Here is a 21,981-nt window from a genome sequence, read left to right as displayed (position 1 = left end):
TCCTAAGATTGAAACTGTAAGCTGAAAAGTGAGAGTGACAAATCTACGAGGCTGTTGCACAGCGGTTTATGTTCGCCGACCACATACCATCGTTCAAACGCGCTCCAATATCTCTAATACCTCCCAACATGAACCCTTCCACATAAACACTTCTGTAACTCTGGCCTGTATCGCAGATCCTTCGATACTGACAAGAGCTGGAGGCACGCCGTAATCTCCACGCCAGTAAACTTCAATGTGACGCAGAGCAGAGGAGGCGACCCGTGTTTCCTCGATGTATTGAGCCCAGAGCAGTGTATTCCAATCCGCATCTCGAATGATTATTTTCTCGATCCAGGAAGGAATGGTACAGGTCCCAGCTGGAAGACCGGTTTCGAACTCAAGGGTCCGAAGTTGTGGAAGCTTACTGAACAGCAGTTCGAGTTTCAGTTGATGGTCGACGAAGGGCTGATCATGTCCAGTTGGATCCATCGCGGAACCCTGAATCTTTAGTGTTGCGACGTTGGCGAATGATCCTTTGGCAACCATCACGAAAGGGTTTCGTTTGGAGAAGTCGAGCGTTAGGGTAGTGAGACTTGGTAGACCGGCGCGGTTCAGACCGTTTAAATCGGTTGACAGTATCAGTGTGTGGATTCTGGTCAAAGCAAGGCCTCGACTCAAAACTGTAACTTCGGATGTGTCTGTCATCACAGGAGGTCTGTCGCTGCCCCGTTTTTCGATGCCACAAATGGAACCCACACATACTTCATGATTCCAACACGAAGGCAATGGCCGGACGTACAATTCGAGAGTTTGAAGGTTTGGGAGAGATGCCAACACCAAACTGCAGACCATAGCTTCCGTGGGACATGCGAGGGTTTCCAACCATTTCGACTTCTCATGCTCAGGCAGGCGGAGGGCGTCGACGATACTCCTAACTTTCTGAGTACAGCCACCACAAACGCATGCCCTCTCATCCGCACCATGCACTTGACGCACTGGGTATGCTATCCATAGCCATACGGCAAGGTGCCGCACAAGGCCACCAAGTTCGGGTCGCTCGACGATTGTCTGCAAGAACCTGGGCAACGCGGACACAAGATGCCCGTTACGCATGTCGACAGGCTGAGGCAAAGCGGGTCTACGGTAGAGAACATCGTATGCGACAGATCTTAAGCGCTTGCAAGTCAGAGCAAGGCTCAAAAGAGTTTGAACGCCAGTTGCATAACTTCTGCGTGCTTCTGAGGCACGCATGTGTAGGACGGTGCGTGTTGTGCCAGTGTCGGATGGGCGGTTGCAGTGGTCGTTTATCAAACCGTATCCATTGTACTTACCAATCGCTTCAACGGGGGCGAGATAGTTTGCAATGTGGCATAGAATCTCATCTGGAAGCTTGAGAAGCTGCGGCGAATTTCCATCCGTCGTCCGCTTCCGTGGAAGAGAGTTATATAAGCCTTCGAGATTGAATGTGTCCTTCCAACTTTCCTCGTTTGCGGACATGGCAGTTGACGTTCAGCTATACCCCTTTGCGTGGTTTGTTCGGCTCGCGGTTGAGCTTGTTGGGTGTAAGTAAAGTAGCTGACAACGCCGGGGAAAAGGTTGTAGCGCTGATAAGCGCGGTGTCTGTGCCATAGTGAAAGGGTCGAATGTCACATGCACGCCCTCTACACAGAAAGACTTCACTATGCATTGATCAAGGGAATGATTTCTCACCCAGACTCTCGGTCAACTGTAAAGGCGGGAACTAAGCTACATTCTTAGCAAAACTACACAACTAGAATTTGTTGAAGTGTACTCAAAGTGTGTAATGCTAGAAATCCAGGCACAAGACTCCAACACGCAGAACCTGGCTCCCGGCCGATCGAAATGCGAAATCATGCAACAGATTGACAACTACAACTAGGTTTGGTGTAGAAGTATTTATATGCTGTCACACAGTGCAGATCTCGGCAAGTCGATGAGTCATTTTTGCATGTTCAATACTGCGATGGGTGGTGCATCAGTAAATATGGCTCCGGAAAGGCCTACTGATCGGAATCGGGTGTGTAACATATTGATACCTTTCACTACCACTTTGTAGGTTTCTAGTCCATGGGTTGACGTGTCGTTCCAATGTTACGCATCTAGACGAGGACTTCGGTGTACAGTTATGTTGAAATACGCGTGACGTCATTCTCAGTCACCTTGGACGCCTGAACATCAGTGTTGGGTTGTTCGTGTCAGTTCTGTTCAACGTGTCTGGTAGTGCTTACTTCGAACTAATTCCTACTTGTTTTCACTAATGTCCAACTTTCGATTACGGTAATAGTCGCGACCCAAGGTTTTGGTTTCGTTGCAGATGGTACTTCGCAAGAGATAAGTGTCTTGCCAGTTAGGACGGATACAGGTCTCGCTGCGTACCCAAATGACAGTTTTTCTTGTCTATGTAGCGTCCTCGACATTGATGTGGGAAGCCTCTACCATATCTAGGATGACAATCCCGGATATACCACAGGAGGTCTGTTATGCAACGAACCGATTTGGTCGAAGCCGCGCAGGGATCGATAAGGCCCATCATGTACTGTGGTATCCAAGCCATATATTCAACAGTTCGCCACCGCGGAGGGAGCTCCCGTAGCTGTCAGAGCCAATTGCAGTTGCTCCTCGTGGTCAGTGACTAACTGTTAAAACTTACCCTGGATACTACAGTACCTATTGGTATGCCTTAAATCCTCCGACATATAAGGGGATAACGCCCCGTCAGGTACCGGCTTTGCATTATCGACTAAACAGTCATCATGCTTTCTCAGCTACTGGCTAACTGCACGGCTTCATTGATCCCTTTTCCAACCGTCGTCGGGGCCGAATTCCTGTCCGTTCAAGCATCACCGGTCTCCAACTATTCCCTGAACCTCCCGGCGTCATACGAGTACCTTATAGGCGACGTCGACACCACGAACCTATCATTCTGCAATGTAACATTGACCCATACGCATCCAGGCCATAATGACACAGTCATCACCCAAGCATGGCTCCCTGTACAGCCGGCATGGAACAACCGATTCCAAGCAGTTGGTGGAGGACAATGGAGCGCCGGGCTAGACTCGAACGCATATCTCGCCATGACTGTGGCAGTAGCTGGCGGCTTTGCGACAGTGACGACAAACGGTGGTGTACCTTCTAGCGACCCAGACGACTGGGCATTACTGAGTCCAGGCAATGTCAATGTTCACGCTCTCGAAGACTTCGCCTCAGTAGCATTGAAGGACTCCACACTGGCGGCTAAAAGCGTTATTCAAAGCTTCTACGGCCAGTCTGCGCGATATTCGTACTGGCGTGGCTGCTCGCAAGGTGGTCGTCAGGGCCTCATGTTTGCTCAGAAATATCCCGATGTATTCGATGGCATTCTCGCCGCAGCTCCAGCAATCTACTCGCAGTTCCTGGTCGCGGCGCAGTTTCCGCAGCAAGTCATGAACGAGATGGGACAGTATCCTCATCCCAGCGAAATCGACGCTCTTACGACGGCAGCCATAGCGGCTTGTGATGGCCTCGATGGTGTCGTCGACGGCATCATATCAAACCCGGACGCATGCCATTTCGACCCGTACACGCTGGTAGGCACACCTCTAAACGGCAGCTCCTGTTCCAATTCCATGACCATCTCCAAAGCCGCTGCCCGGGTCGCCGACGCAGCATGGAACAACGCGCGCAGCGCCAACGGCTCCTTCCTCTGGTACACACCTGGCTACTCCGCAAACCTCACCGCCTCGGGAAGCATCGCGGAAACAACGTGCTCGAACTGCACCTCTTGCCAGGGCGAAACCATCGAAATGGTCACCGACGAAATCCGCCTCTTCGTCGAGAAAAACCCAAACTTCAACGTCTCAGCAATGTCACGCCGCGACTTCGAGCGCGCACTGCACACCGCAGCGCATGAGTATGATTCCATCATCGGCACGAGCTCGCCTGATCTCGCTGGTTTCCGCAAAGCTGGCGGCAAGATGATAACGTATCATGGTCTGGTATGTCCCCCTCTCCCTACTCTTCACGCATAACATGACATGACACGTGAGCTTACCACCCCCCAGGCCGACGAATTCATCCCCTTCCGCAACACGCGCCACTACTACGACGCAGTCACGGCATTCGACCCCGACACGCCCGTGCAGAACTTCTACCGCTACTTCGAGTCGCCAGGGATGGGGCACTGCCAGGGCGGCATCGGCGGGTTCCCGTCCAAAGCGTTCGACGCGCTGCGCTCGTGGGTCGAGGGCGACGCGGCACCCGACGTGCTCGAGGCGACGACTTCCGCAAACGTGACGAGTTTCTTGTGTGCGTACCCAGCGAGAGCTGTGTACACGGGTGTGGGTGCAGAGGATTACACTTGCATGTCGGGGTAGATCTTGAATGTGTGAAAAGGAAAACGACTAGGTAAGTAGGTAGTCGAGTCGTCGTGGAGAGAGAATCTAGTGGGGACATTGAGAAAATCCCCATAAGACAAGATGCTCTTTTCCATCTAAAAAAACAGTCCCTGCTCTTCTTTGCCAAAATCCAACGTACATAGTATCAAGGTCCTCGAAGCCTGCCATGCCACCCTCACGTCATACCCAACACACACTACACAACCGCCCCCCCCCCCCCCCCCCCCCCCCCCCCCCCCCCCCCTTGTCACAACACTACCCACTACCCACTACCCACAACCCAGTCGGCACCTTCCAGATCCGCCCGAGCCCCCAGCCCCCTAAGGCCCCACCCCGTCCCGTAAAACCCACCCTTGGCATCCCGTCCGGCAGACTGGGCGTTGTATCACGTCGGGGGTTGTAAACACCGATGTACCGATGGACGGTGAAGTGTGATGCACACGTACGCGTATATGTACAGCGAGCGCGCTAGTTGATGGGGAGACGTGTCGTGTCGTGTTGTGCAGGGCGTGTGGGCGGGGGTTGTGAGGGGTTGTGAGGGGTTGGGAAAACAAACAATGAAAACGGGGGAGGGTGTAGATGGATGGGGGAGATGCGCTGTGTGTTGTGTTTATGGAGTGAGTAGGTGTGTTGTGGAGGGTTGTCAGAATGTAGTTTATTTCTATCGCATGCATGGCATTGTATTGTGAGGTGTTGCTAAAAAGAGAGGGTGCTTTTCATGTCATGTCATGTCATGTCGTATCATATCATATCATAACGTCTATGCTTAAGAATGGGCACCACACCATGCCATACCATACCATATGCCGCCAAAGTAAGACTTCACAAACGTGTCCTCGGCATGTACATCACATACTGCCAGACCGACACTCCTCCCATTCACCCGTGCAACTTCTCCCGAATCTCTGCAATCACCGTCGTGACGCGGGGTTCCTTGACCTTTTCTTCCGCACGGTTGATCGCGTCACCTAGCTGCAAGATATCCCTTCCGGCCTCGCAGAAGTCCGGGCCTAGACACAGCAATGTACCCGTAGCGACGAGGGCACGGTACACAGCCTCCGAGTCAGTTGCTGTAGTGAGAATCCTGGATAGATCGTCCAACAGTGACAGTGCCCGATCCGCATTGCTCTCTGAGATGAGCAGAACCGAGTAGTTGATGTACAAGGTTGTGAGGGCGATGATCAGGTTGCGGTTTGTAGACGTTATGAAGGGCGACACGAAAGGGTGGATTTGGTCAAACTCTGTGCTGGCTAGCAGGCGGCCTTTGTCGGTTTGAAGCAGGTTGCTGAGACATCGGATGGCCATCATGGTGTTGTTGGGTGGAGAGGAGCTGGCGAAGACGTCGGATTCCGCAAGGGCAGAAAGCAGGTTTTGCTCGGGCGACACCAGGTATGCTGCTGGTTCTTCGAAGACAAGGACGAGCCGGACGAGGTCGAGAGCGGGTAAGCGTTTGTCTGCTGGCCATTGCGTTGCCGCCTTGACCAGAAGATCGACACCAGTCACATCGACGTCCTTTCCATTGCCCTTTTCTATAGCAGTAACCGTTGTGCTCAGTTGCTCTAGATCTGACGGGTTCAGTGAAATACCCTTCTGCCCATCATTCACCAACGCCTGGTTGAACTCTTGCAGCTTCTTGAAGATGACTTTGTGGTTTCCCGTGGCAATAGGAAGGTAATCTTTCTGTGGGAGCAGTCGTGTGGCTGGTGGTGCAGGGGTCGGTTGCTGCTGTGATGTGACCTGGTTGGCATCGCCAGGGCGATATCGCGAGTCTGTGCCCCAAGGATCAGCACCCGGCGCGCTGCTCTGGCCCAAAGTCGCCCCTTGCGTGTTTTGGACGATGAAGTTTGCAACCTGGTCCAGGTAGGAGAGCGGTAACTCGTTGTCCTCGATGAACTTGCGCGCTGCCTCGTAATGGTTGTTGTTGAGATTGTATGGCAGCTTGAGTGGCGGTTTTCCATCCTCGATGTCGACATCGAAGACATAGTCGTACTCCTTCCCCTTGTGCGAGACCTTCCGGCCGCCACTCCCTGCCGAGTCGACCACAGTGCCTACGTTGATCCATTCGTTGGCGGCTCCAGACCAGGTATACGCTGAGACGTTGCCATTGGCCTCCAGTATCATCTGCACCTGACCTTCCTTAGTGCCAGACCGCTGGGTCAGAAAATCGGGCCCGGGTAATTTCTCCTTGTTGATGTCTCCCATTGCCTGCTGCGGTATCGACGAGCCCTTGACGTCGTCGAGGAACTGCTCGATTGCTTCGGGAGCAGCATAGCGAGTCTTGTCGCGGGTGAAGATGCGGATGAGGTTGTCGCTGGTCCCTGATGCGATGTCCCCATTCTCAGGGCACACGGCAACGGTCCAGACAGATAGGGCGGGGTGTGTGATTGTTTGTATGCACTGGTTGTTCTCCCATACGCGTAATGTCCGGTCCTCGCCGCCGCTCACTAGTCCGCCATTGGGGAGGACTGCGAGAGAGTATATGAAGTTCTCATGGCCATACAACTCGGCGACCTGCTTACCATCGATGGTCCATAATCGGATGACGGCGTCGTTGCCTGCAGACGCGAACTGGGCGCCGGAGGGATGATTCGGGGGTAGTCGGCACAGTGCGCGCACGATGTCGGGGGCGTGTATAGACCGCAGCAGCTTGCCCGACGGCCCGAAGAAGCGAATCTGCTTGTCTGCGCAGCCGGTGATGATGGTGTTGTTGTCGTAGGCCAGCACGGCCCAGACAGCGGCGTCGTGGCCCTGGAGGACAGTCGAGGAGCCCCATTTCCCCACCTCCCATATGCGCGCCTCACGGTCCCAGCTGCCGCTGACAATGTGCCTTCCGTCCTGGCTGACATCGAGCGTGCATACGTTGTGGCCGTGGCCTACCAGCAGTGCCTCGGCGTTGTCCTCAAGACTCTTGCTTGGCGGGCGCACGTCGATGATCTGGTCGTGGCCGCTGGAGACGATGAGGCCTTCGGGGTATGCCGACGAGGGCTGCACGAGCGTGACGGCGTTGACAAAGCCCTGGCCGTGTGTCTTTATGGTGCTGTCGTATGTGGGCGGGCTCGACGACTGCTGCGTCCACAGGCGGACGGTGTGGTCGCGCGCTCCCGAGATGAGCGTGGCGGGGGCGGGGAATGCGACGCTGCGCACCTAGAGCCACGGTCAGAAGACAGTCCACTTGCACACTAACAGAACAGGACAGGACTGGCGTACATTGTCTTCGTGGCCGCGCAGAGTGGCTGACAGCTTGAAGTCGCCCATGGTTGAACACTGCGGGGCTGCTCGACCGCTGTTTGACAGGCTGTGGTGGACGAAGAGAGAGAGAGAAGGCTAGACGAGAGAGCAGGTCGTGCACATCAACACCCACTTGTCTCGGCAGCTTCAGTGGGGAACAGGCACCGTGACACGTCGTTTGCGATGCCGTTTGTTGCGCAGAACCTCGCCAGCTGCCCACGACGTCAACACCGTTGTGGGTACCCTGCTCACTAGTCGCTGCCTATTATGTCAGCCCGCGGCCCTCCTTCCTCAACACCACAGCAGAACATTGCCATTTCTGCCGAGGCTGCTGGTATCGGTTTCTTGCCTTTGCGCCAGTCTCATGCAGCGCCCTTTCTCGCTTGTTCCTCTTCTTCTGCGACTCTGTTTTGCCATGTCTCGCTTGACCTCGCCATCCAGCTCTCTTCCCCTGCATGGATTTGTGGCTGCCTCTTCACAAAGCTGAACATTGTCAAGACCCTGACATAGGCGAAAGCCGTTTGCCTGGGCTGTAAGCGCCCATCAGCCCTCACTTCACTGTCCGAGGGCAAAGGTCAATTTTGCTTTCTCCAATTGCAAACTTTGACCAGACTGTGGCGACAAATGAATACAAAGCAGCAGCAAGAGCATCAACGCAGACGACAACATGCACCGGAGAGGTTGGAAATCTCTCAACAGGACAGATGCATGCAGAAGCACCTCCCAGGAGAAACATTGTCGTGCTGTTGTGGCTGCTGCTGGGAGATTCGAGAACCGAGGGCCTGGTGCAGACCTGGAACAGGAACTGATCGACACGGTGCTGTGATTGATTTGGACTGGCCCAGAACAGCCTCTCTACCACGAATTGGACCGCTGGATGACGGGTTTTGGGAAGGGTCTCCAGCGTACTCGCGTCTAAAACACCATCTGTTGCGGAGCTCCCGTCACGCTGCCTCCCCGCAAAACGGCATGTTCCCGCCCCACCCATCATTCGCTCCTTCACGGAGGTCGGCGCCTGCGCTCGCCGACCGTCACGCACCGCAAAGTGAGATTCATGCACAAGTAAAATGAGCGCATGGATCACGGTGAGTAGTCGAGTTCTCGGCGTCATTTGACCGGGCACGCTCCTAGATACTTGCAAGAAACGAGCGTCGCTTTCCGTACCATCTGCTTTCGCTTCCGCTTCAGCTGCATCGCTATCCGACGTGGGCGCTTTCTAGAACCTGGGCGCCGCGTTGCTGCATCCACCAGAACGTTAGACCCTCGCGTGACAGCGCCCGGAACGCCTGCATGCAATTTCAGGCCTAAGCTCTCCGCCCAGCTTTCGCTACCGCTTAAGGTTTTGCCTCCCCTGTGACGGGGTGTTGCATGTCAGTTTTGTGACTGGGCCGGACACGAGAGCTTGGTGTTCTTGCTGAATCGCTGAGCATGGGGATCAGCTGCTTTGCAACGTGTCACGGCGATCCAATCAATACACTAACTCCTCTAATTCATCCGGCTGATAGGCCAGACCCTCAGGTCTTGGAGGACGTGGTCTTTGCCGTTTGATACCAATCCGCTGTTCAGCCTCACCAAGCCTAGCTGGTCGGTCAAGACCCTTACTAGTCTCAGCCGTCAAGCCAGGGTCACAACGCGAATGCAAGCATGGTGTGAACTGAAATTCTCCCAGCGGCCGTAGCTTCATCTACAAAATGGCACGCAGCCCTCTGTGAAATATATATACACCGCTCACCTCACTCTACCGTCAGTATATCCAGTCGCCGATCCATCTCTGCACATCCTGGAACAACAAAAACTACCCCTATCTGCCAACCACAACCTTGTTCAGCCCTACCATTCGTGGCCACCAACGATCATCTGCCGACCGCCGACTCCTACGTAGCCTCAGTACGTGTTTTTACACAGGACAGCTCGCCTGTTCCTGCCGTGGTCGACGTAGCACCCTATAAAGATTGTCGCCTTGCAGAATTGCAATTTGCTTAAAGCTCATCTCAAAAGGCCAATTTCCTGCACACCTTCTACCAACAGTTCCTCTACGTTTTATCCTCAGTACTCTGGTTCAGTCATACCAAACAGCTTCCTACATTTCACAATGGACGCACCAATGCTTGAACTCAAGTCCGCACTGGCATCGTATGTTCCACATTTCTTTCAACCGTCTTTTGCTAAGTCCTATTAGACTTTTCGAGTGCGGCAAATATTCAGATCTGACCATTGTGTGTGGGGGGAAAAGATACCCAGTCCACCGAGCACTTATTGCGACTCGATCATCTTTTTTTGAGGGGGCATGCCGCAACTCCTTTCGAGAGGCAGACACTGGAGTAATCGACCTGACGGAAGACGATGCATCTGCCGTCGAGCACATGGTACACTACTTCTACCATCTGGACTATCTCAGCAAGCCGCTATCCCGCCGCTCCTCGCAGCGATCGGCTAGACCTGCCTCGCCACAGTCGCCACGCTTTTCAAGACGCCCTGCGGCAAAAAAGCTCAATCTTGCCCTTTTGGAAGACCCGCTCCTTGCGTCGGCTGCCGCTTTCCACGGATCGATGCCGCTGACTCCTCCTGCGGACGAACCCTCATTTCAGTCCCTCGACGTGTTTAGCAAGATGCCTGGCACACCGACGACCGATCAGGCCGTCGATGATGATCTTGAAAGCGTGCATTCTGAATCAGAGCCCGACACAGAAAAGGCGCACCTCGTCACACACGCCAAAGTTTACGCCATCGCAGAGAAGTACGTATGACCTCTTGTTGCTTCTTTTGTGTCTACGTTTTTCCCTCGTCACACGCGCCCGTCTTCCCCTCCTTTTGCGCTACGCCTGCCTCGCGTCGCGCATGACGGCGGAAAAACTCCGATAACCCCGCGCCGTGCGTCACCGACATGGCGATAGCGCCTACCACAACACTGTGGTCTACATTTCTGTCTGTTTCATCTTCCAATGTCCAATCAGTCTTACTGCCAAGGTGTCATTCTTTCTGCAGACCGCGTCAGCCTGCAGCCGCTTCCTCTAAACTGCGCTACTGAACCGATCATAACCCTTCGAACTCGATCGCTAACGGCCATGTCAGATACGAAATCGTAGGCCTAAAAGCGCTTTCGCAAAGCAAGTTCGCCCAGCAGCTCCAATTGCACATCGACAGCGCCGAATTTCCAGAAGCGTGCCAAGAAGCATACGAATCAACCTTCCACACAGATCGAGGTCTGCGCGACATCATCATCCAGGCCTTCCGCACCAATCCGGCTCTGTCGATGCGCCCAGATGTGGAGATGACGCTCAGGGAGACGCCTGGTCTGGCTTTTGAACTTTTCCGCATGGCGAGCGGGCTTCCCGTTGCGTCTTGAAGACTGCTATTCAAGCCGTCTTTGCATCTGCATCGACAGGCCACAACATGACATAACAGCATGTTTTTGAGCACGACCGCCCCGTCGCGACTGCTGCTTGCAGTTTTTGCCCCTCCGCCATGAGGCCGACGTCAAAAGTTGAGGATTACGGATCGAGCTACAGAAGCGTCTACCAAAGACAAACGTTACCCCCCGTAGCACACCGCCATGCCACAAGCAAGCGTTGAGCCTTTCTGGCACCATGCACATGCCATGGCACGTTGCACGCGTCTCCACAGCTGCAGTCAGCTGCAAGTGCGGGTGAGAGCGTCGTCAGCGCCTTGACGATTCCGCCAAGCCTGAGCGCATCGTGTTCGAGGGGAACGCCGTGTGTTTCAGGACTGCAGCATGACGGACTTGGAACGAATTTACGCCCTCGAGTCGGCCTTTTGGGCTCTTCTGGTTCGTGCGTGGGACGTATTACTATGTTGCCAATCGGCTTTCGGTTTCTTCCTGTCTGTATTTTATTGGGTGGGCTTTTTAGTTGGGAGCTTTGGGTTGGTGTAGTTTATATCATATTTTTTTCCGAAATTGGCTTTGTGTGCAGTGCTGTGACGATAACGTCTTTTGTGACCTGATGTGTTACGGGGAATTTCACCATGTGCTACTGGAAATCTCTTCTATTGTTGCTGAGAACCAATCGTTATTGTACACAACGCCCTTGGTTTACCTTTGTCCAAGTATGCAAACTCTCTCTCTCATCCACTCGTTTACATACTCGTTCACTCACTCGACACAACAAGATAGAACGAAGAATCCACATTTTGTCTCAAACAGAGATTCTGTCTACTTCCATACAATACACACAGGAAAATAAATTAGGCTACTACACTCATCCTCCGTACAATACACCTCTCCATCTCCCGCCCCCAACCTCAATACCCTTCCACATCCCCATCCACATATATACACACACCAACCAGCCATCAAGCTACCTGCCCGATATACCGCCGATCTGGATCTGCCTATCTCCCTCCCTACTTCCCTACATAATGAAAACAAGCTACATCCAGATACCTACCACAGACTCCTCATCTCCACTCCACATCTCATCTACCTCCCCACCTCACTCCCCACCCACCCAGCATAAGATACCCTGTTCCCTACTTCCCTTAGTAGGCAGCTAAAGACGATGGTAGGGTGTTTAGATGCATGAATGGTATAGACTCAAACAGAGGCACGTTCGGTACGCGGATGTAGATGTGTGGTTTGGATATGTTGGTCGAGTATTGGGGTTTCTCGCTCTGTCTTGTCTCGGTATATGTGGTTGCGATAGGTAGGGAATCCGGAGTTTGCTAGTTTGCGTGAAAGAGAACGGTGGGGGTTGGGTTTGGGTTTGGGTCTGGGTTTGGGGTGGATGATGTTTTGGAAGGCAGTGAGAGTGGTTGGTGCTTGGTGGTGTGGAGGGGGATTGAATTTAAATCTAAATGGGAGCTTGAGTGCGTTTATATAGGTAGTGTGTAGGAATAGGGAGAGTTGTTGGGAGAGATGAAGGAGTGGTATATTTGTAAGACGGTATATCGTGTGTCGAAGATATTCGGATAAGAAAGGAGTGGATTGTACGTAATTCTTTCGATGGAACAAGTGCTTGCTTGTAGGCGTGATAAATGCTTTCTCATAGGTGTAATAAAGTAATATTTCGAAGCCTGGTAGATAGTGAAAACGCGCACGCATAACCCGCTCATAAACCCAAACCGACAACCAACCCACCCCTGCCCTCCCGCATCACCCCTAAAACCCCTCCCCAGCCCACTCTCTAAACTGCCCAATCCACCCCTCCATATACTCCTTCTCCAACCTCCCAATCTCCCTCACATGCGCGCGTCGAAACCCCTCCTCATCAAACCCCTTGGGAAGAACCCTGAGATTCTGCGGAAACGGCTTCCCCATCACAACAGACCGAGTCCCAACACAATGAGCATGCAACGCCTCAGGTAGAACATCCGGCAACGTGCCCCGAACTGTATACTGTATCGCACTACCCCCTAGATACCAATCACTCCACGACGAATCCGTGTGTAGATTTTGCATCTGCACGGAGACGCGGACAGTGGGGTGAGCGGCGCAGAAGGATTTCACGGCTGAGGAGCATAGTGGGAGGAGGTTTGTGTCGCGCTTTAGTGTGCTGTGGTTTGTTATCAGCACGTGCTTGAGCCGTGGGAGGTGTGCGGGTGAGCATTCGTGGGTGAGGAAGGCGTGGAACAGGTCGGGGCCGTTGGGGCCGCGGAAGGTAAGGTCGTTGAAGCGGAGACTGAGGCCGCGGGTCTCCGTATATAATTGTCTGCAGACGTATTTCAGTTGGTTGTGGTCGCGGTTTTGCGTGGTGTTGTTGATGGTGGAGAATCGTCCTGTTGCGCTTCCTTCTTGCGGGGAGAAGAAGGCGTCTTTGAATAGTTCTTGGTCTTCGGTGAGGGCGTACTCGTAGATTGTGTCCCTGAGTTCGCGTGGGAGGCTGAGAAGTAGGCTCGAGTCATGGTGCGGAGCGCTAGTCATGTTACTTGTGATACTGCTATCTTGGTCAGTATAGGGGAAACATGGGGGAGAGTTGTCTGCCGAACCTGCTTGGAATAATCGCCTGACTGATGCTAGTATATGTGTGTGTGGACGACATTGTAATACTGGGATTGTCCTTCTGTAGACGCCTACAGAAAGAACCTCGCCCGAGCAGATATCCAAGCGTCGCATTGAAGTCGCACATTGTTTGATGGTAACAATTGAAGTTGGCAGGTGTGAAGATAAGGGTTTAAGTATCGGAGCTGGGCGCACGCCCGGATGGCCCGGGTTGCTGGTGCGGTGAAAGAGAAGCTCACCGCATCGACGGGTTTTGTGGGGTGGGAAGGAACGACAGGTAGGATTATGACACTCACACTAGGCACAGCCTCGTATAATGCTCTTCATCCTTGTCACCTCGCGCAGGAAAACTCTTGACATTGCCTGTCTGTACGACAAGACGCGTACTCCTCAGCATAACAGCCGACATCCTAGTGTTTAGACTGTACCAAAACAGTGGATGTACCGTCAATCGTGTCGTTCTTCATATCTACGAAGCAACACGTTGGAGGAACCTAACCGTCTAGCTCCCAGAACAGAAAAATGTACAGACCCACCCTCCCAACCACGCCTCAAACGCCACTCTCATGCATCCTCCTCACAACCCCCACAAGCTGCTCCAACCCCACCCCCTCACAACCACCCCTTAACTCCTCTCTCGCCTTCTCCTCATAAAACTTCGTCGTACAGCTAAACCTCAAATTCCGGGGACACTCAAAAGCAAACTTCCTGCACAGCCCCCTTGCGTGTGCACGCCCACTTCCATCCATCCGTGGCAACGGTGACATTCCTCTCAGCTTCCACGCCAGCGCATCCATGCACGCCACATAATCCTTCGCCAAGGTCGCGTCCCCCCACGCTAACCGTACGACAACCTTTGCGTGTGGATATTTGCGGCAGAACGGAAGAATAGCAGGTTTGAAATGGGCAGAGTAGCTCAGGACGTCGGAGGCGTAGCATGCGTTGAAAGTGCTTGTATCGAGGAGTGTAATTTTACGGATGCGCGAGACGAGGTAGGGGGGACAGGAGTTGGCGAAACGGGTAAAGTGGTCGAATGCTGTGACGAGGTTCGTGTCGTAGCGCCAGGTGTCGGCGAAGGTGAGGTCGTTGAAGTACAAGCCCAGACCGCTTGTTTCGCGGTGCAGCTGCCGGTTTACGAGGCGTAGTTGATTGGATTCGCGGCGGAGGGGCGAGGCGCTGTTGAAGGGGAGGAGGCGCGTCCGGGTGTTGGGGTAGGCGGAGCTGTCGGCAATGAGACCGTGGGGTTCGCGGAGAACGTGGGAGTAGATTATGTCGCGGATTTCCTGGGGGAGGAGGAGCAGGAGGCTGGTAGTTGAGGATGAAGATGTTGGAGTTCCTGTGGTAGGGTACGTGATGTCGGTTGACGAAGCCATGTTTCTTGTCGTTTGGAGGGGAACAGAATACAACACACGTATTAACCGTGGATGAATGTCGCTGGACTTTATATAGACTTTGAAAGCGGTAATGTGCTGAACTTAAAGGAAATGAAAAAGGACAGTGTTTTGAACGGGACGAGGACTTGATAAGAAAGGACCCACATGGCTGTCTTAGTGGTTTGGAGGCTGACGGTGAGAAACGTTCAAATCATGCCCATCAGCGAGCTGAGAGGAATGAAATCTGACGAATGGTGCTGCTGAATGCAGGTTCAGCTGCTGTAGACAGATAGCTAATCGAGAAGCACCAACACCCTTAACCAAGTTTGCTGGAAAGAATACTCTTGCAGAGGCGTACTGTACCAAAACACGACCTGCGAGAGTGTGCATCGCGGTGTTTGCTTTGCGTACACGAAGTTCATCATGTTATCAGGCGCGGAGTCGAGGCCTCAGCCGCACCTTTTAGACCGCGAGTTCAGCCGCGATATGGGGTCTGGTCCAATAGCTAAAGTAAGAGGCGGTTCGCCAAACTAGTGGACGGGAAAGACGACTTGGACACTAATAAGGCGATGTGCTCTCTCTTCTTGACGGCACTCCTGGACAGCTGGTCGGAGACGACATCTAGGAAGGGACGAAATCTAAGCACGGTTTGATGGGAGGGACAAACTCTAACCATAGATTGACGAAAGTGAAACGGGCGAGATGAAGGAGACAATGACAGAATGAGAGTGCACGGTAGGTAGATGGTGAAGGGTGAACGACGAGATGTCTGGTGTTATGGCCGTGCATCTCTGCGCTCAACGTCATCGACGCTCTGATTCGCCAATTGCAGGCAGGTGGATTAGGGCAAGACATGTTTTCCTTGCACGTCTTCGTCTGGTCTCTGTTGAGACGAGTGTCGCGTAGGTAGCTGTGTTGGAGCCATCGCGGCAGGTAGACTAGACACACGTGCGCGGGCCAGGCTTTTTGTTTGGTCACCTTGGCAACTCTCTCAATCTTGATCTTGGTTTTGCTTGTGACGAATCGAGCGCTGGGAATAGCTCCACTCTGACTGCCATCTTCTCTCGCCCGAGGTCTGCATCCCGGTGCGCAACCACTCCAACAGGCACAGCATGAGGTTCGTCGCATCACGCACGCGGCTCGCCAACGGGCACTAACGCGTCGCAGGTTCGGACAGCAGCTCAAGCAGTCGCTCAACAAGCAATGGCTCTTCTACTATATCGACTATGAGGGCCTCAAGGGCTCGCTGCGCGCCCACCGCGTGTGGGATGACGCCACGGAGCAGGAATTCATCCGCCAGCTCGAGAAGGAGCTCGACAAGGTCTACACGTTCCAGCGCGTCAAGAGCGAGGAGATTATCCGCCGCATCGCCGCCTCGGACAAGGAAGTGAACGACGCCGTGGTGCGCGCCCAGCAGCAGACGGATGGCAGCGCCGACGCCTTCGACGACGACTTCGAGCTGCTCGAGGAGGACCTCAGCGACGTCATCGCCGACGTGCACGACCTGGCCAAGTTCACGCAGCTCAACTACACGGGCTTCCAGAAGATTATCAAGAAGCACGACAAGAACACGAGCTGGGGGCTGAAGCCCGTCTTCGCCGCCCGCCTCAAGCACAAGCCCTTCTTCCAGGACAACTACGACTCGTACGTGGTCAAGCTGTCGCGCCTGTACGACATTGTGCGCACCCGCGGCAACCCCGTCAAGGGCGACTCGTCGGCGGGCGGCAAGCAGCAGAACTTTGTGCGCCAGACGACAAAGTACTGGGTGCACCCCGACAACATCGTCGAGCTGAAGCTCATCGTGCTCAAGCACCTGCCCGTGCTGGTCTTCAACGCCAACAAGGAGTTCAACGAGGAGGACAGCGCCATCACGTCCATCTACTACGACAACACGGACACGTGGGAGCTGTACCAGGGCCGCCTGAAGAAGACCGAGGGCGCCGAGGCCATCCGCCTGCGCTGGTACGGCGGCATGTCCAGCGACACCATCTTCATCGAGCGCAAGACGCATCGCGAGGACTGGACGGGCGAGGAGTCGGTCAAGGCGCGCTTCAAGCTCAAGGAGAAGAATGTCAACGCCTTCATGCGGGGTGAGCTGACGCCCGAGAAGGTGTTTGAGAAGGAGCGCCGCGAGCAGAAGAGGCCCGAGAAGGACATTGCGTCCGACGAGCAGCTTGCCCGCGAGATCCAGTACCGCGTCCTCACCCGCAGCCTCGTCCCCGTCACGCGCTCCTTCTACCACCGCACCGCCTTCCAGCTGCCCGGTGACGCCCGCGTGCGCATTTCCCTCGACACGGAGCTCACCATGACACGTGAGGACAACCTAGACGGCAAGAAGCGTGCAGGCAGCAATTGGCGGCGCATGGACATTGGCGTCGACTGGCCCTTCAAGCAGCTCCCAGCAGAGGACAAGGAGATGTTCCCCTACGCCGTGCTCGAAGTCAAGCTGCAGACCCAGGCTGGAGGGGAACCACCTCAGTGGATTCGCGATCTCACATCCTCGCATTTGGTCGAAGCCGTACCCAAGTTCTCCAAGTACATCCACGGCACCGCCACCCTGAACCCCAGCAGGATCAACCTGATCCCGTACTGGTACCCGCAGATGGACGTCGACATCCGCAAGCCCGTTAGCCACAAGTTCGGCATCGAGCGTCCGGGTGCGAGCAACGACATCAGCACGAGTGGCAACCTCGACGACGACGACAGCGAGGACGACGACGCCGTGATGGGTCTCCCATACGCGGACGGCAACCACGACGACGACCAGCTTAGAAGGCTCCGCGAAGCTCGCGACGTCATGGAGGAGAACGAGATTGCCCGCACCCGCGCCTACGGCACCATCACCAACGCGAACGACCCCAACACGCTCGACATCGAAGAGCGCGTAGCTGCTGGCCGTAACCGCAGCGACGACTACCCCATCTACGACTCAGACAGCGAAGACGAAGACGACGACTTTGAGGAAGCGAAACGAGCGGGCGGTCTCCGTTACGCACGCAAATGGGTCGAGCGCAAGACTGTGAGCGTAGGCTCCGCGCTGATGAACGGCTTCGTCGCCATCGTCCCCAAACCCACGCCCACGGACGTCGGCGAGGGCGGCTTCTCCAGCAAGCCAGTCGGCGAGATCAAGCGCTTCAAGGCCCCCAAGGGAAAACGTATGTCCCCCCCCCCCTTCTTACTATCCACACAATGAAAATCATACTAATCTTCATGCTTAGGTATCCACGTCCCCGTCCGCGTCGAGCCAAAAGTCCAGCTCGCAACCGAGCGCACCTTCCTCTCGTGGCTGGAATTCTCCATCCTCATCGGCTCCATTGCCGCCACGCTGCTCAACTTCGGCGACGGCATTGCGTTTGCGGCTGCCTGGGCGTTCACTATCATCGCCTGCTTGGCGTTGATTTACAGCGCGGGTCTGTATTTGTGGCGCGTGCGCATGATTAAGAGTCGTCGCGCTGTCGTGTATCATGATAAGTGGGGGCCGACGCTGCTTTGCGTGGGCTTGTTTTGCGCGGTGGCGTTGAGCTTTGGGTTCCGGTTTGGGAAGGGCGGGTATGAGGGTGGGTTGAAGGGGTAAAAGTGTTGCTTTGGAGGGAGGAGGGGGGTATTTTTATGGCGGGAAGAGTGGCCGGCTGATGAGGGGGATCAAAATGGGTAATGGAATGGGACGGAATGGCATGAGCTGTGTATTTTTTTGTAGCATAGCGTTTATTACGCTGTGTTGCGTCGCATTGTAGTTCGATGCGAGGCGGAGAAATTGTATATATGATACCACCACCACCTGACAACAACAATATCAACGTGAATACGAACGTAAGCATGAACGTAAATCGTGAATAAAAAAAGTATTCCTACAAGACGTAACTCGTTCAATACCTGATCGATATACCAGCCGAAACACCAAATGAATACAAATTGAAGAGTGACAAGTGCAAAAAAAGCAAAATGGTATCTCGCGCTGGACCCCGCCATAACGTACGCCGACGCAATGGATGCAAAAAAGGGATTCATGAAATAGGACGTTGAAGAAAACGAGGCTACTGCGGGATGCGGATGTGCTGTGCTGTGCTGTGTGTATCGTAGTTGTCGATCGAAGGAGAAAGTACTGTTCCTCACCGCGCAGCGTGAGCAGGACGTCGCACACCGTCCTCTGGCCCCAACTCGCCGGTAAGCCACTGTCCCATATGCGTCTGCCACCTCCTCAGATCATCATCTTTTGTAGCTTCGCGCATGCGCCTATGTCTAACGAGACGCTCAGCGACCTGTTGGAGGACGAGTTTCGGCGGTGCGTATTCCTGGACGCCACCGAGAGTTTGCCTAGTGTCGCGGGCGAGGTAAGCCGCGGTCGCCGTCTCCATGGTGGACAGAGTTTTGCCGCCGTTGACGACCTTCGTCTCGCCGGTTTGCGGGTTGAGCCAGGGTCCTTTTTCCCAGTTGTCGAGCTGCAGGTCTTGCAGGCCTTTGTCGACGTTGAGTCGCTTGTACCAGCGGTGCTCGCCTTTGGCTATGGTTGTCATCATGCGGTGGCGCACTTCGCCTTCGGTATACTTGATCAGTACGTTTTTGAAGACGGCGAATTTCTCGCTCCATTTCTGTAGGAGGGGGAGTTTGCCGAGGGGGCCGGGCCAGACGGCGGCGAATCCGTCGTTAGTTGTGTCGGGGCGTCCGGTGCCGACTGAGAGGAGTAAGGCGGGCGTGTTGTCGTCTCCTCTCAAGGAGGCGTGCTCGCTGTATGCTGCATATGATGGGTTGTTTTCGCGGATTCCGCCGTCTTTGAAACTCATGAGGCCGCGTTTTCCCAGGTCTGCTGTTAACATTTCGAAGTAAAAGGGCGCTGCTGACGTTGCCCTGGTTACTTCCCATATCTTCAGCTGGTCTGCGCCTTCGTTGTAGGGCATAACCCAGGATGGCGTGTCAGTCTTGTATTTGTGGTTGTAGGAGCGTAGGAGGTAGGCCTCGTTAATTTGGCCAGAGTGTGTGGCTGTGAGGCAGATACTGCAGAATTTAAGTTAGCACAGTGCTACGAGTAGATACTGCAAAAGTGTCGGTGTTCTCCAAGTGCCCTGATGTGGCCAAAGCGATACCATGAAATATGCTGCCAATGCTGCAGAATTTTGCAGCCGCTTGACAACTAGATGCAGAATTCGAATACAGCTTGTGCGATTGAGGTATTACCCGTATACACCTAAATTGTGGTTTGGATGCGATGTTTGCTAAAAAAAACTCCACTTACGATTGACATATTCTCTCAGTCGGCCTCACAGTACTCTTTGTGCTCGACCATGTTGCAGAATCTTCCAAGGAAACATCCGATCTCGGTGGTGCGCCCTCTTCCTCATCAGGGTACCAAGGATGCAGGTCTTTGCCATCACAGGCTTCATGGCGCTTGCAATACTGGCTCACGATATCTTGCACGGCCTTCTCCAGCGGTTTATGATGGTACTTGGTCGCGAGCGGGAGCACGTTTCTCCTGTGACCAAAAAGCTCCTGGCCCACTCGTCGATAGATTTCGAGGCATTGTGGAACCGTCATGCGTAGTCGGGCTAGCATTACCGATATGAGGCCGCCCGTTGAAGTGCCGTACATGTAATCGAAGTAGTGGCATGGGAGAAGTTCATCTTCGTTGAATGTGTGGCGTTCGCTTCCTACTACTGGGCCTTCCTCTATCTGAAGTCGTCGCTCGCATTCGGCGATCTCGTGCATGAGGCGCTGGACGATGAGTAGGCTGGAATAGCCTCGTATGCCACCGCCATCTGCGAAGCAAGTCAGTATTATCGCCTGGCATGTTTGGGCCTGCAATAGTAGCGGAAATGACAAGTCTCGAACGCCACCAGGCTGCGTAAGGAATGCTTGAACAGCCTCTCCATGGGTCGAGTCACCCTTGACAAAGACAAAGCCCCATTGTATGCGCCAGAAGGAGGATTGTATGCGCCTAATGGCGTGCTAGTCTTGCCGTATTCGCCAAGAGTGGTACCACGAGGTGAAGTAGTGCCATTCAGACCCTTGATCGCGTATCGTCGCGTCGCGTCGCAGACCTTCTAACCAGCATGTAGAGAAATTGGTTTGCACATACCTAGTGTCAAGATGAGATCGTCCCAGCAGTTGTCCCTGTTCACGGCCTTTCTCCACGTCTCCCCTGTCCTGTCCATGGTTGTCGCCGAAGATCCCGTCGTTCGAATGCTTAGCGGCCGAGAGAGCGACTCGGTTGGTGGTTGCAACATCTTGACGGACGGACGGCTTGCTATGTAGTCCAGTAGGCGGTTTGTTTTATCAGTCGAGGGATCTAGCACGGACGGCAGCAGAGGTAGTTAAGGTACACAAACAGCCTCATGACGGAGCAGCAGCAGACGAGGTGCGGATGCGGGAGAGGCTGATCCTCCGCGCGAGACGATGGTGCACGGGCCTGCTGGGGGGCTGTTTGCTCTGATTTGCTTGCTTGCTGCGCATAAATCGAGCGTGTGGAGGCTTATGGCTGTTGCTGCGCCTCCTGGGTAGCCTGCAGTTTTTATATCGCTTCACCGTCTATTCTTCTTAGGCGGTCGATATCTGCGAATGATATCGAGGATCCAGTAACCGTGGAACAGTGTAGAATGAAGTGATGATCTATCCAGACTCTGGGTAGCACATGACTAGGGCTCGAGTACAGCCTTGTTGGAGTCAGATTGCGAACCACACGCTCAGGTAGCATAAAAGCCCGATGGAAGCATGTGCCAAACTTGCGTTTCTGTGGGTATTTACACTATTCAGAATGCTAAAGTTTTGCCCTCTATTCCATTGCAATCTTCGACTGGCCCTCTGGAGGGTGGTATTTGCGTGCAATTCACAGTTGGAACGCCCCGTAACCCACCAAATTCAGCCTCGTCTACTCTTTGATGCACTTTCAAGAGGTTGCACGAGTTTGATTTGACGTTCTCAGAGATTCTTTGTTGCTGCAAGACTAAATGCTTCGAGGAACTTCACACAGCTCCAGGCAACAAGGGTGTGAACGTACACGAGGTACAGGGCCGTTGAAAGGTGTCGAGGACAAAGTTTTCGCCGTCACCTGTGA

At 54.1% G+C, this 21,981-nt stretch overlaps 8 protein-coding genes across 8 annotated transcripts; 3 read left to right on the top strand and 5 right to left on the bottom strand.

The window, feature by feature from the left end:
- Positions 1 to 93: 93 nt before the first annotated feature.
- On the bottom strand, positions 94 to 1,479 carry P153DRAFT_278789 (uncharacterized protein; the record flags this gene model as incomplete). Its single annotated transcript, XM_033662973.1, has 1 exon — positions 94 to 1,479. The coding sequence occupies one exon, from the start codon at positions 1,477 to 1,479 to the stop codon at positions 94 to 96; it is 1,386 nt and encodes a 461-aa protein (XP_033529418.1).
- Positions 1,480 to 2,669: 1,190 nt separating this feature from the next.
- On the top strand, positions 2,670 to 4,129 carry P153DRAFT_362733 (tannase and feruloyl esterase). The gene has a single exon (XM_033667207.1). It carries the CDS (start codon positions 2,757 to 2,759, stop codon positions 4,011 to 4,013), a length of 1,257 nt encoding a protein of 418 aa, XP_033529417.1. The 5' UTR covers positions 2,670 to 2,756; the 3' UTR covers positions 4,014 to 4,129.
- A 1,026-nt stretch (positions 4,130 to 5,155) lies between these two features.
- P153DRAFT_14705 (phospholipase A-2-activating protein) lies at positions 5,156 to 7,850 on the bottom strand. Its single transcript, XM_033662159.1, has 2 exons — positions 7,587 to 7,850; positions 5,156 to 7,523 (listed from the first exon to the last, which is right to left on the bottom strand). The coding sequence occupies exons 1-2, from the start codon at positions 7,632 to 7,634 to the stop codon at positions 5,259 to 5,261; spliced, it is 2,313 nt and encodes a 770-aa protein (XP_033529416.1). The 5' UTR covers positions 7,635 to 7,850; the 3' UTR covers positions 5,156 to 5,258.
- Positions 7,851 to 9,699: 1,849 nt separating this feature from the next.
- On the top strand, positions 9,700 to 10,953 carry P153DRAFT_279199 (uncharacterized protein; the record flags this gene model as incomplete). The annotated part of the gene is made up of 3 exons (XM_033663002.1): positions 9,700 to 9,740; positions 9,787 to 10,344; positions 10,680 to 10,953. 3 exons carry the CDS (start codon positions 9,700 to 9,702, stop codon positions 10,951 to 10,953), a joined length of 873 nt encoding a protein of 290 aa, XP_033529415.1.
- Positions 10,954 to 12,723: 1,770 nt separating this feature from the next.
- P153DRAFT_380827 (uncharacterized protein) lies at positions 12,724 to 13,972 on the bottom strand (the record flags this gene model as incomplete). Its single annotated transcript, XM_033669968.1, has 2 exons — positions 12,724 to 13,498; positions 13,860 to 13,972. The coding sequence occupies 2 exons, from the start codon at positions 13,970 to 13,972 to the stop codon at positions 12,724 to 12,726; spliced, it is 888 nt and encodes a 295-aa protein (XP_033529414.1).
- A 70-nt stretch (positions 13,973 to 14,042) lies between these two features.
- P153DRAFT_362729 (uncharacterized protein) lies at positions 14,043 to 15,172 on the bottom strand. The gene has a single exon (XM_033667206.1). It carries the CDS (start codon positions 14,934 to 14,936, stop codon positions 14,115 to 14,117), a length of 822 nt encoding a protein of 273 aa, XP_033529413.1. The 5' UTR covers positions 14,937 to 15,172; the 3' UTR covers positions 14,043 to 14,114.
- Positions 15,173 to 15,976: 804 nt separating this feature from the next.
- On the top strand, positions 15,977 to 18,510 carry P153DRAFT_330000 (SPX-domain-containing protein; the record flags this gene model as incomplete). The annotated part of the gene is made up of 3 exons (XM_033665417.1): positions 15,977 to 16,053; positions 16,104 to 18,091; positions 18,155 to 18,510. Exons 1-3 carry the CDS (start codon positions 16,049 to 16,051, stop codon positions 18,508 to 18,510), a joined length of 2,349 nt encoding a protein of 782 aa, XP_033529412.1. The 5' UTR covers positions 15,977 to 16,048.
- Positions 18,511 to 18,603: 93 nt separating this feature from the next.
- Positions 18,604 to 21,399, bottom strand: P153DRAFT_362727 (FabD/lysophospholipase-like protein). The gene is made up of 3 exons (XM_033667205.1): positions 21,007 to 21,399; positions 20,167 to 20,686; positions 18,604 to 19,928 (listed from the first exon to the last, which is right to left on the bottom strand). Exons 1-3 carry the CDS (start codon positions 21,080 to 21,082, stop codon positions 19,046 to 19,048), a joined length of 1,479 nt encoding a protein of 492 aa, XP_033529411.1. The 5' UTR covers positions 21,083 to 21,399; the 3' UTR covers positions 18,604 to 19,045.
- Between the last annotated feature and the right edge of the window lie 582 nt (positions 21,400 to 21,981).

The sequence above is a fragment of the Dothidotthia symphoricarpi genome (assembly GCF_010015815.1).
Source record: "Dothidotthia symphoricarpi CBS 119687 unplaced genomic scaffold P153scaffold_1, whole genome shotgun sequence".
Classification (NCBI taxonomy): Eukaryota; Fungi; Ascomycota; class Dothideomycetes; order Pleosporales; family Dothidotthiaceae; genus Dothidotthia; species Dothidotthia symphoricarpi.
Note: the sequence above shows the minus strand (reverse complement) of the source record. Positions and strands in the feature narration are given on the sequence as shown.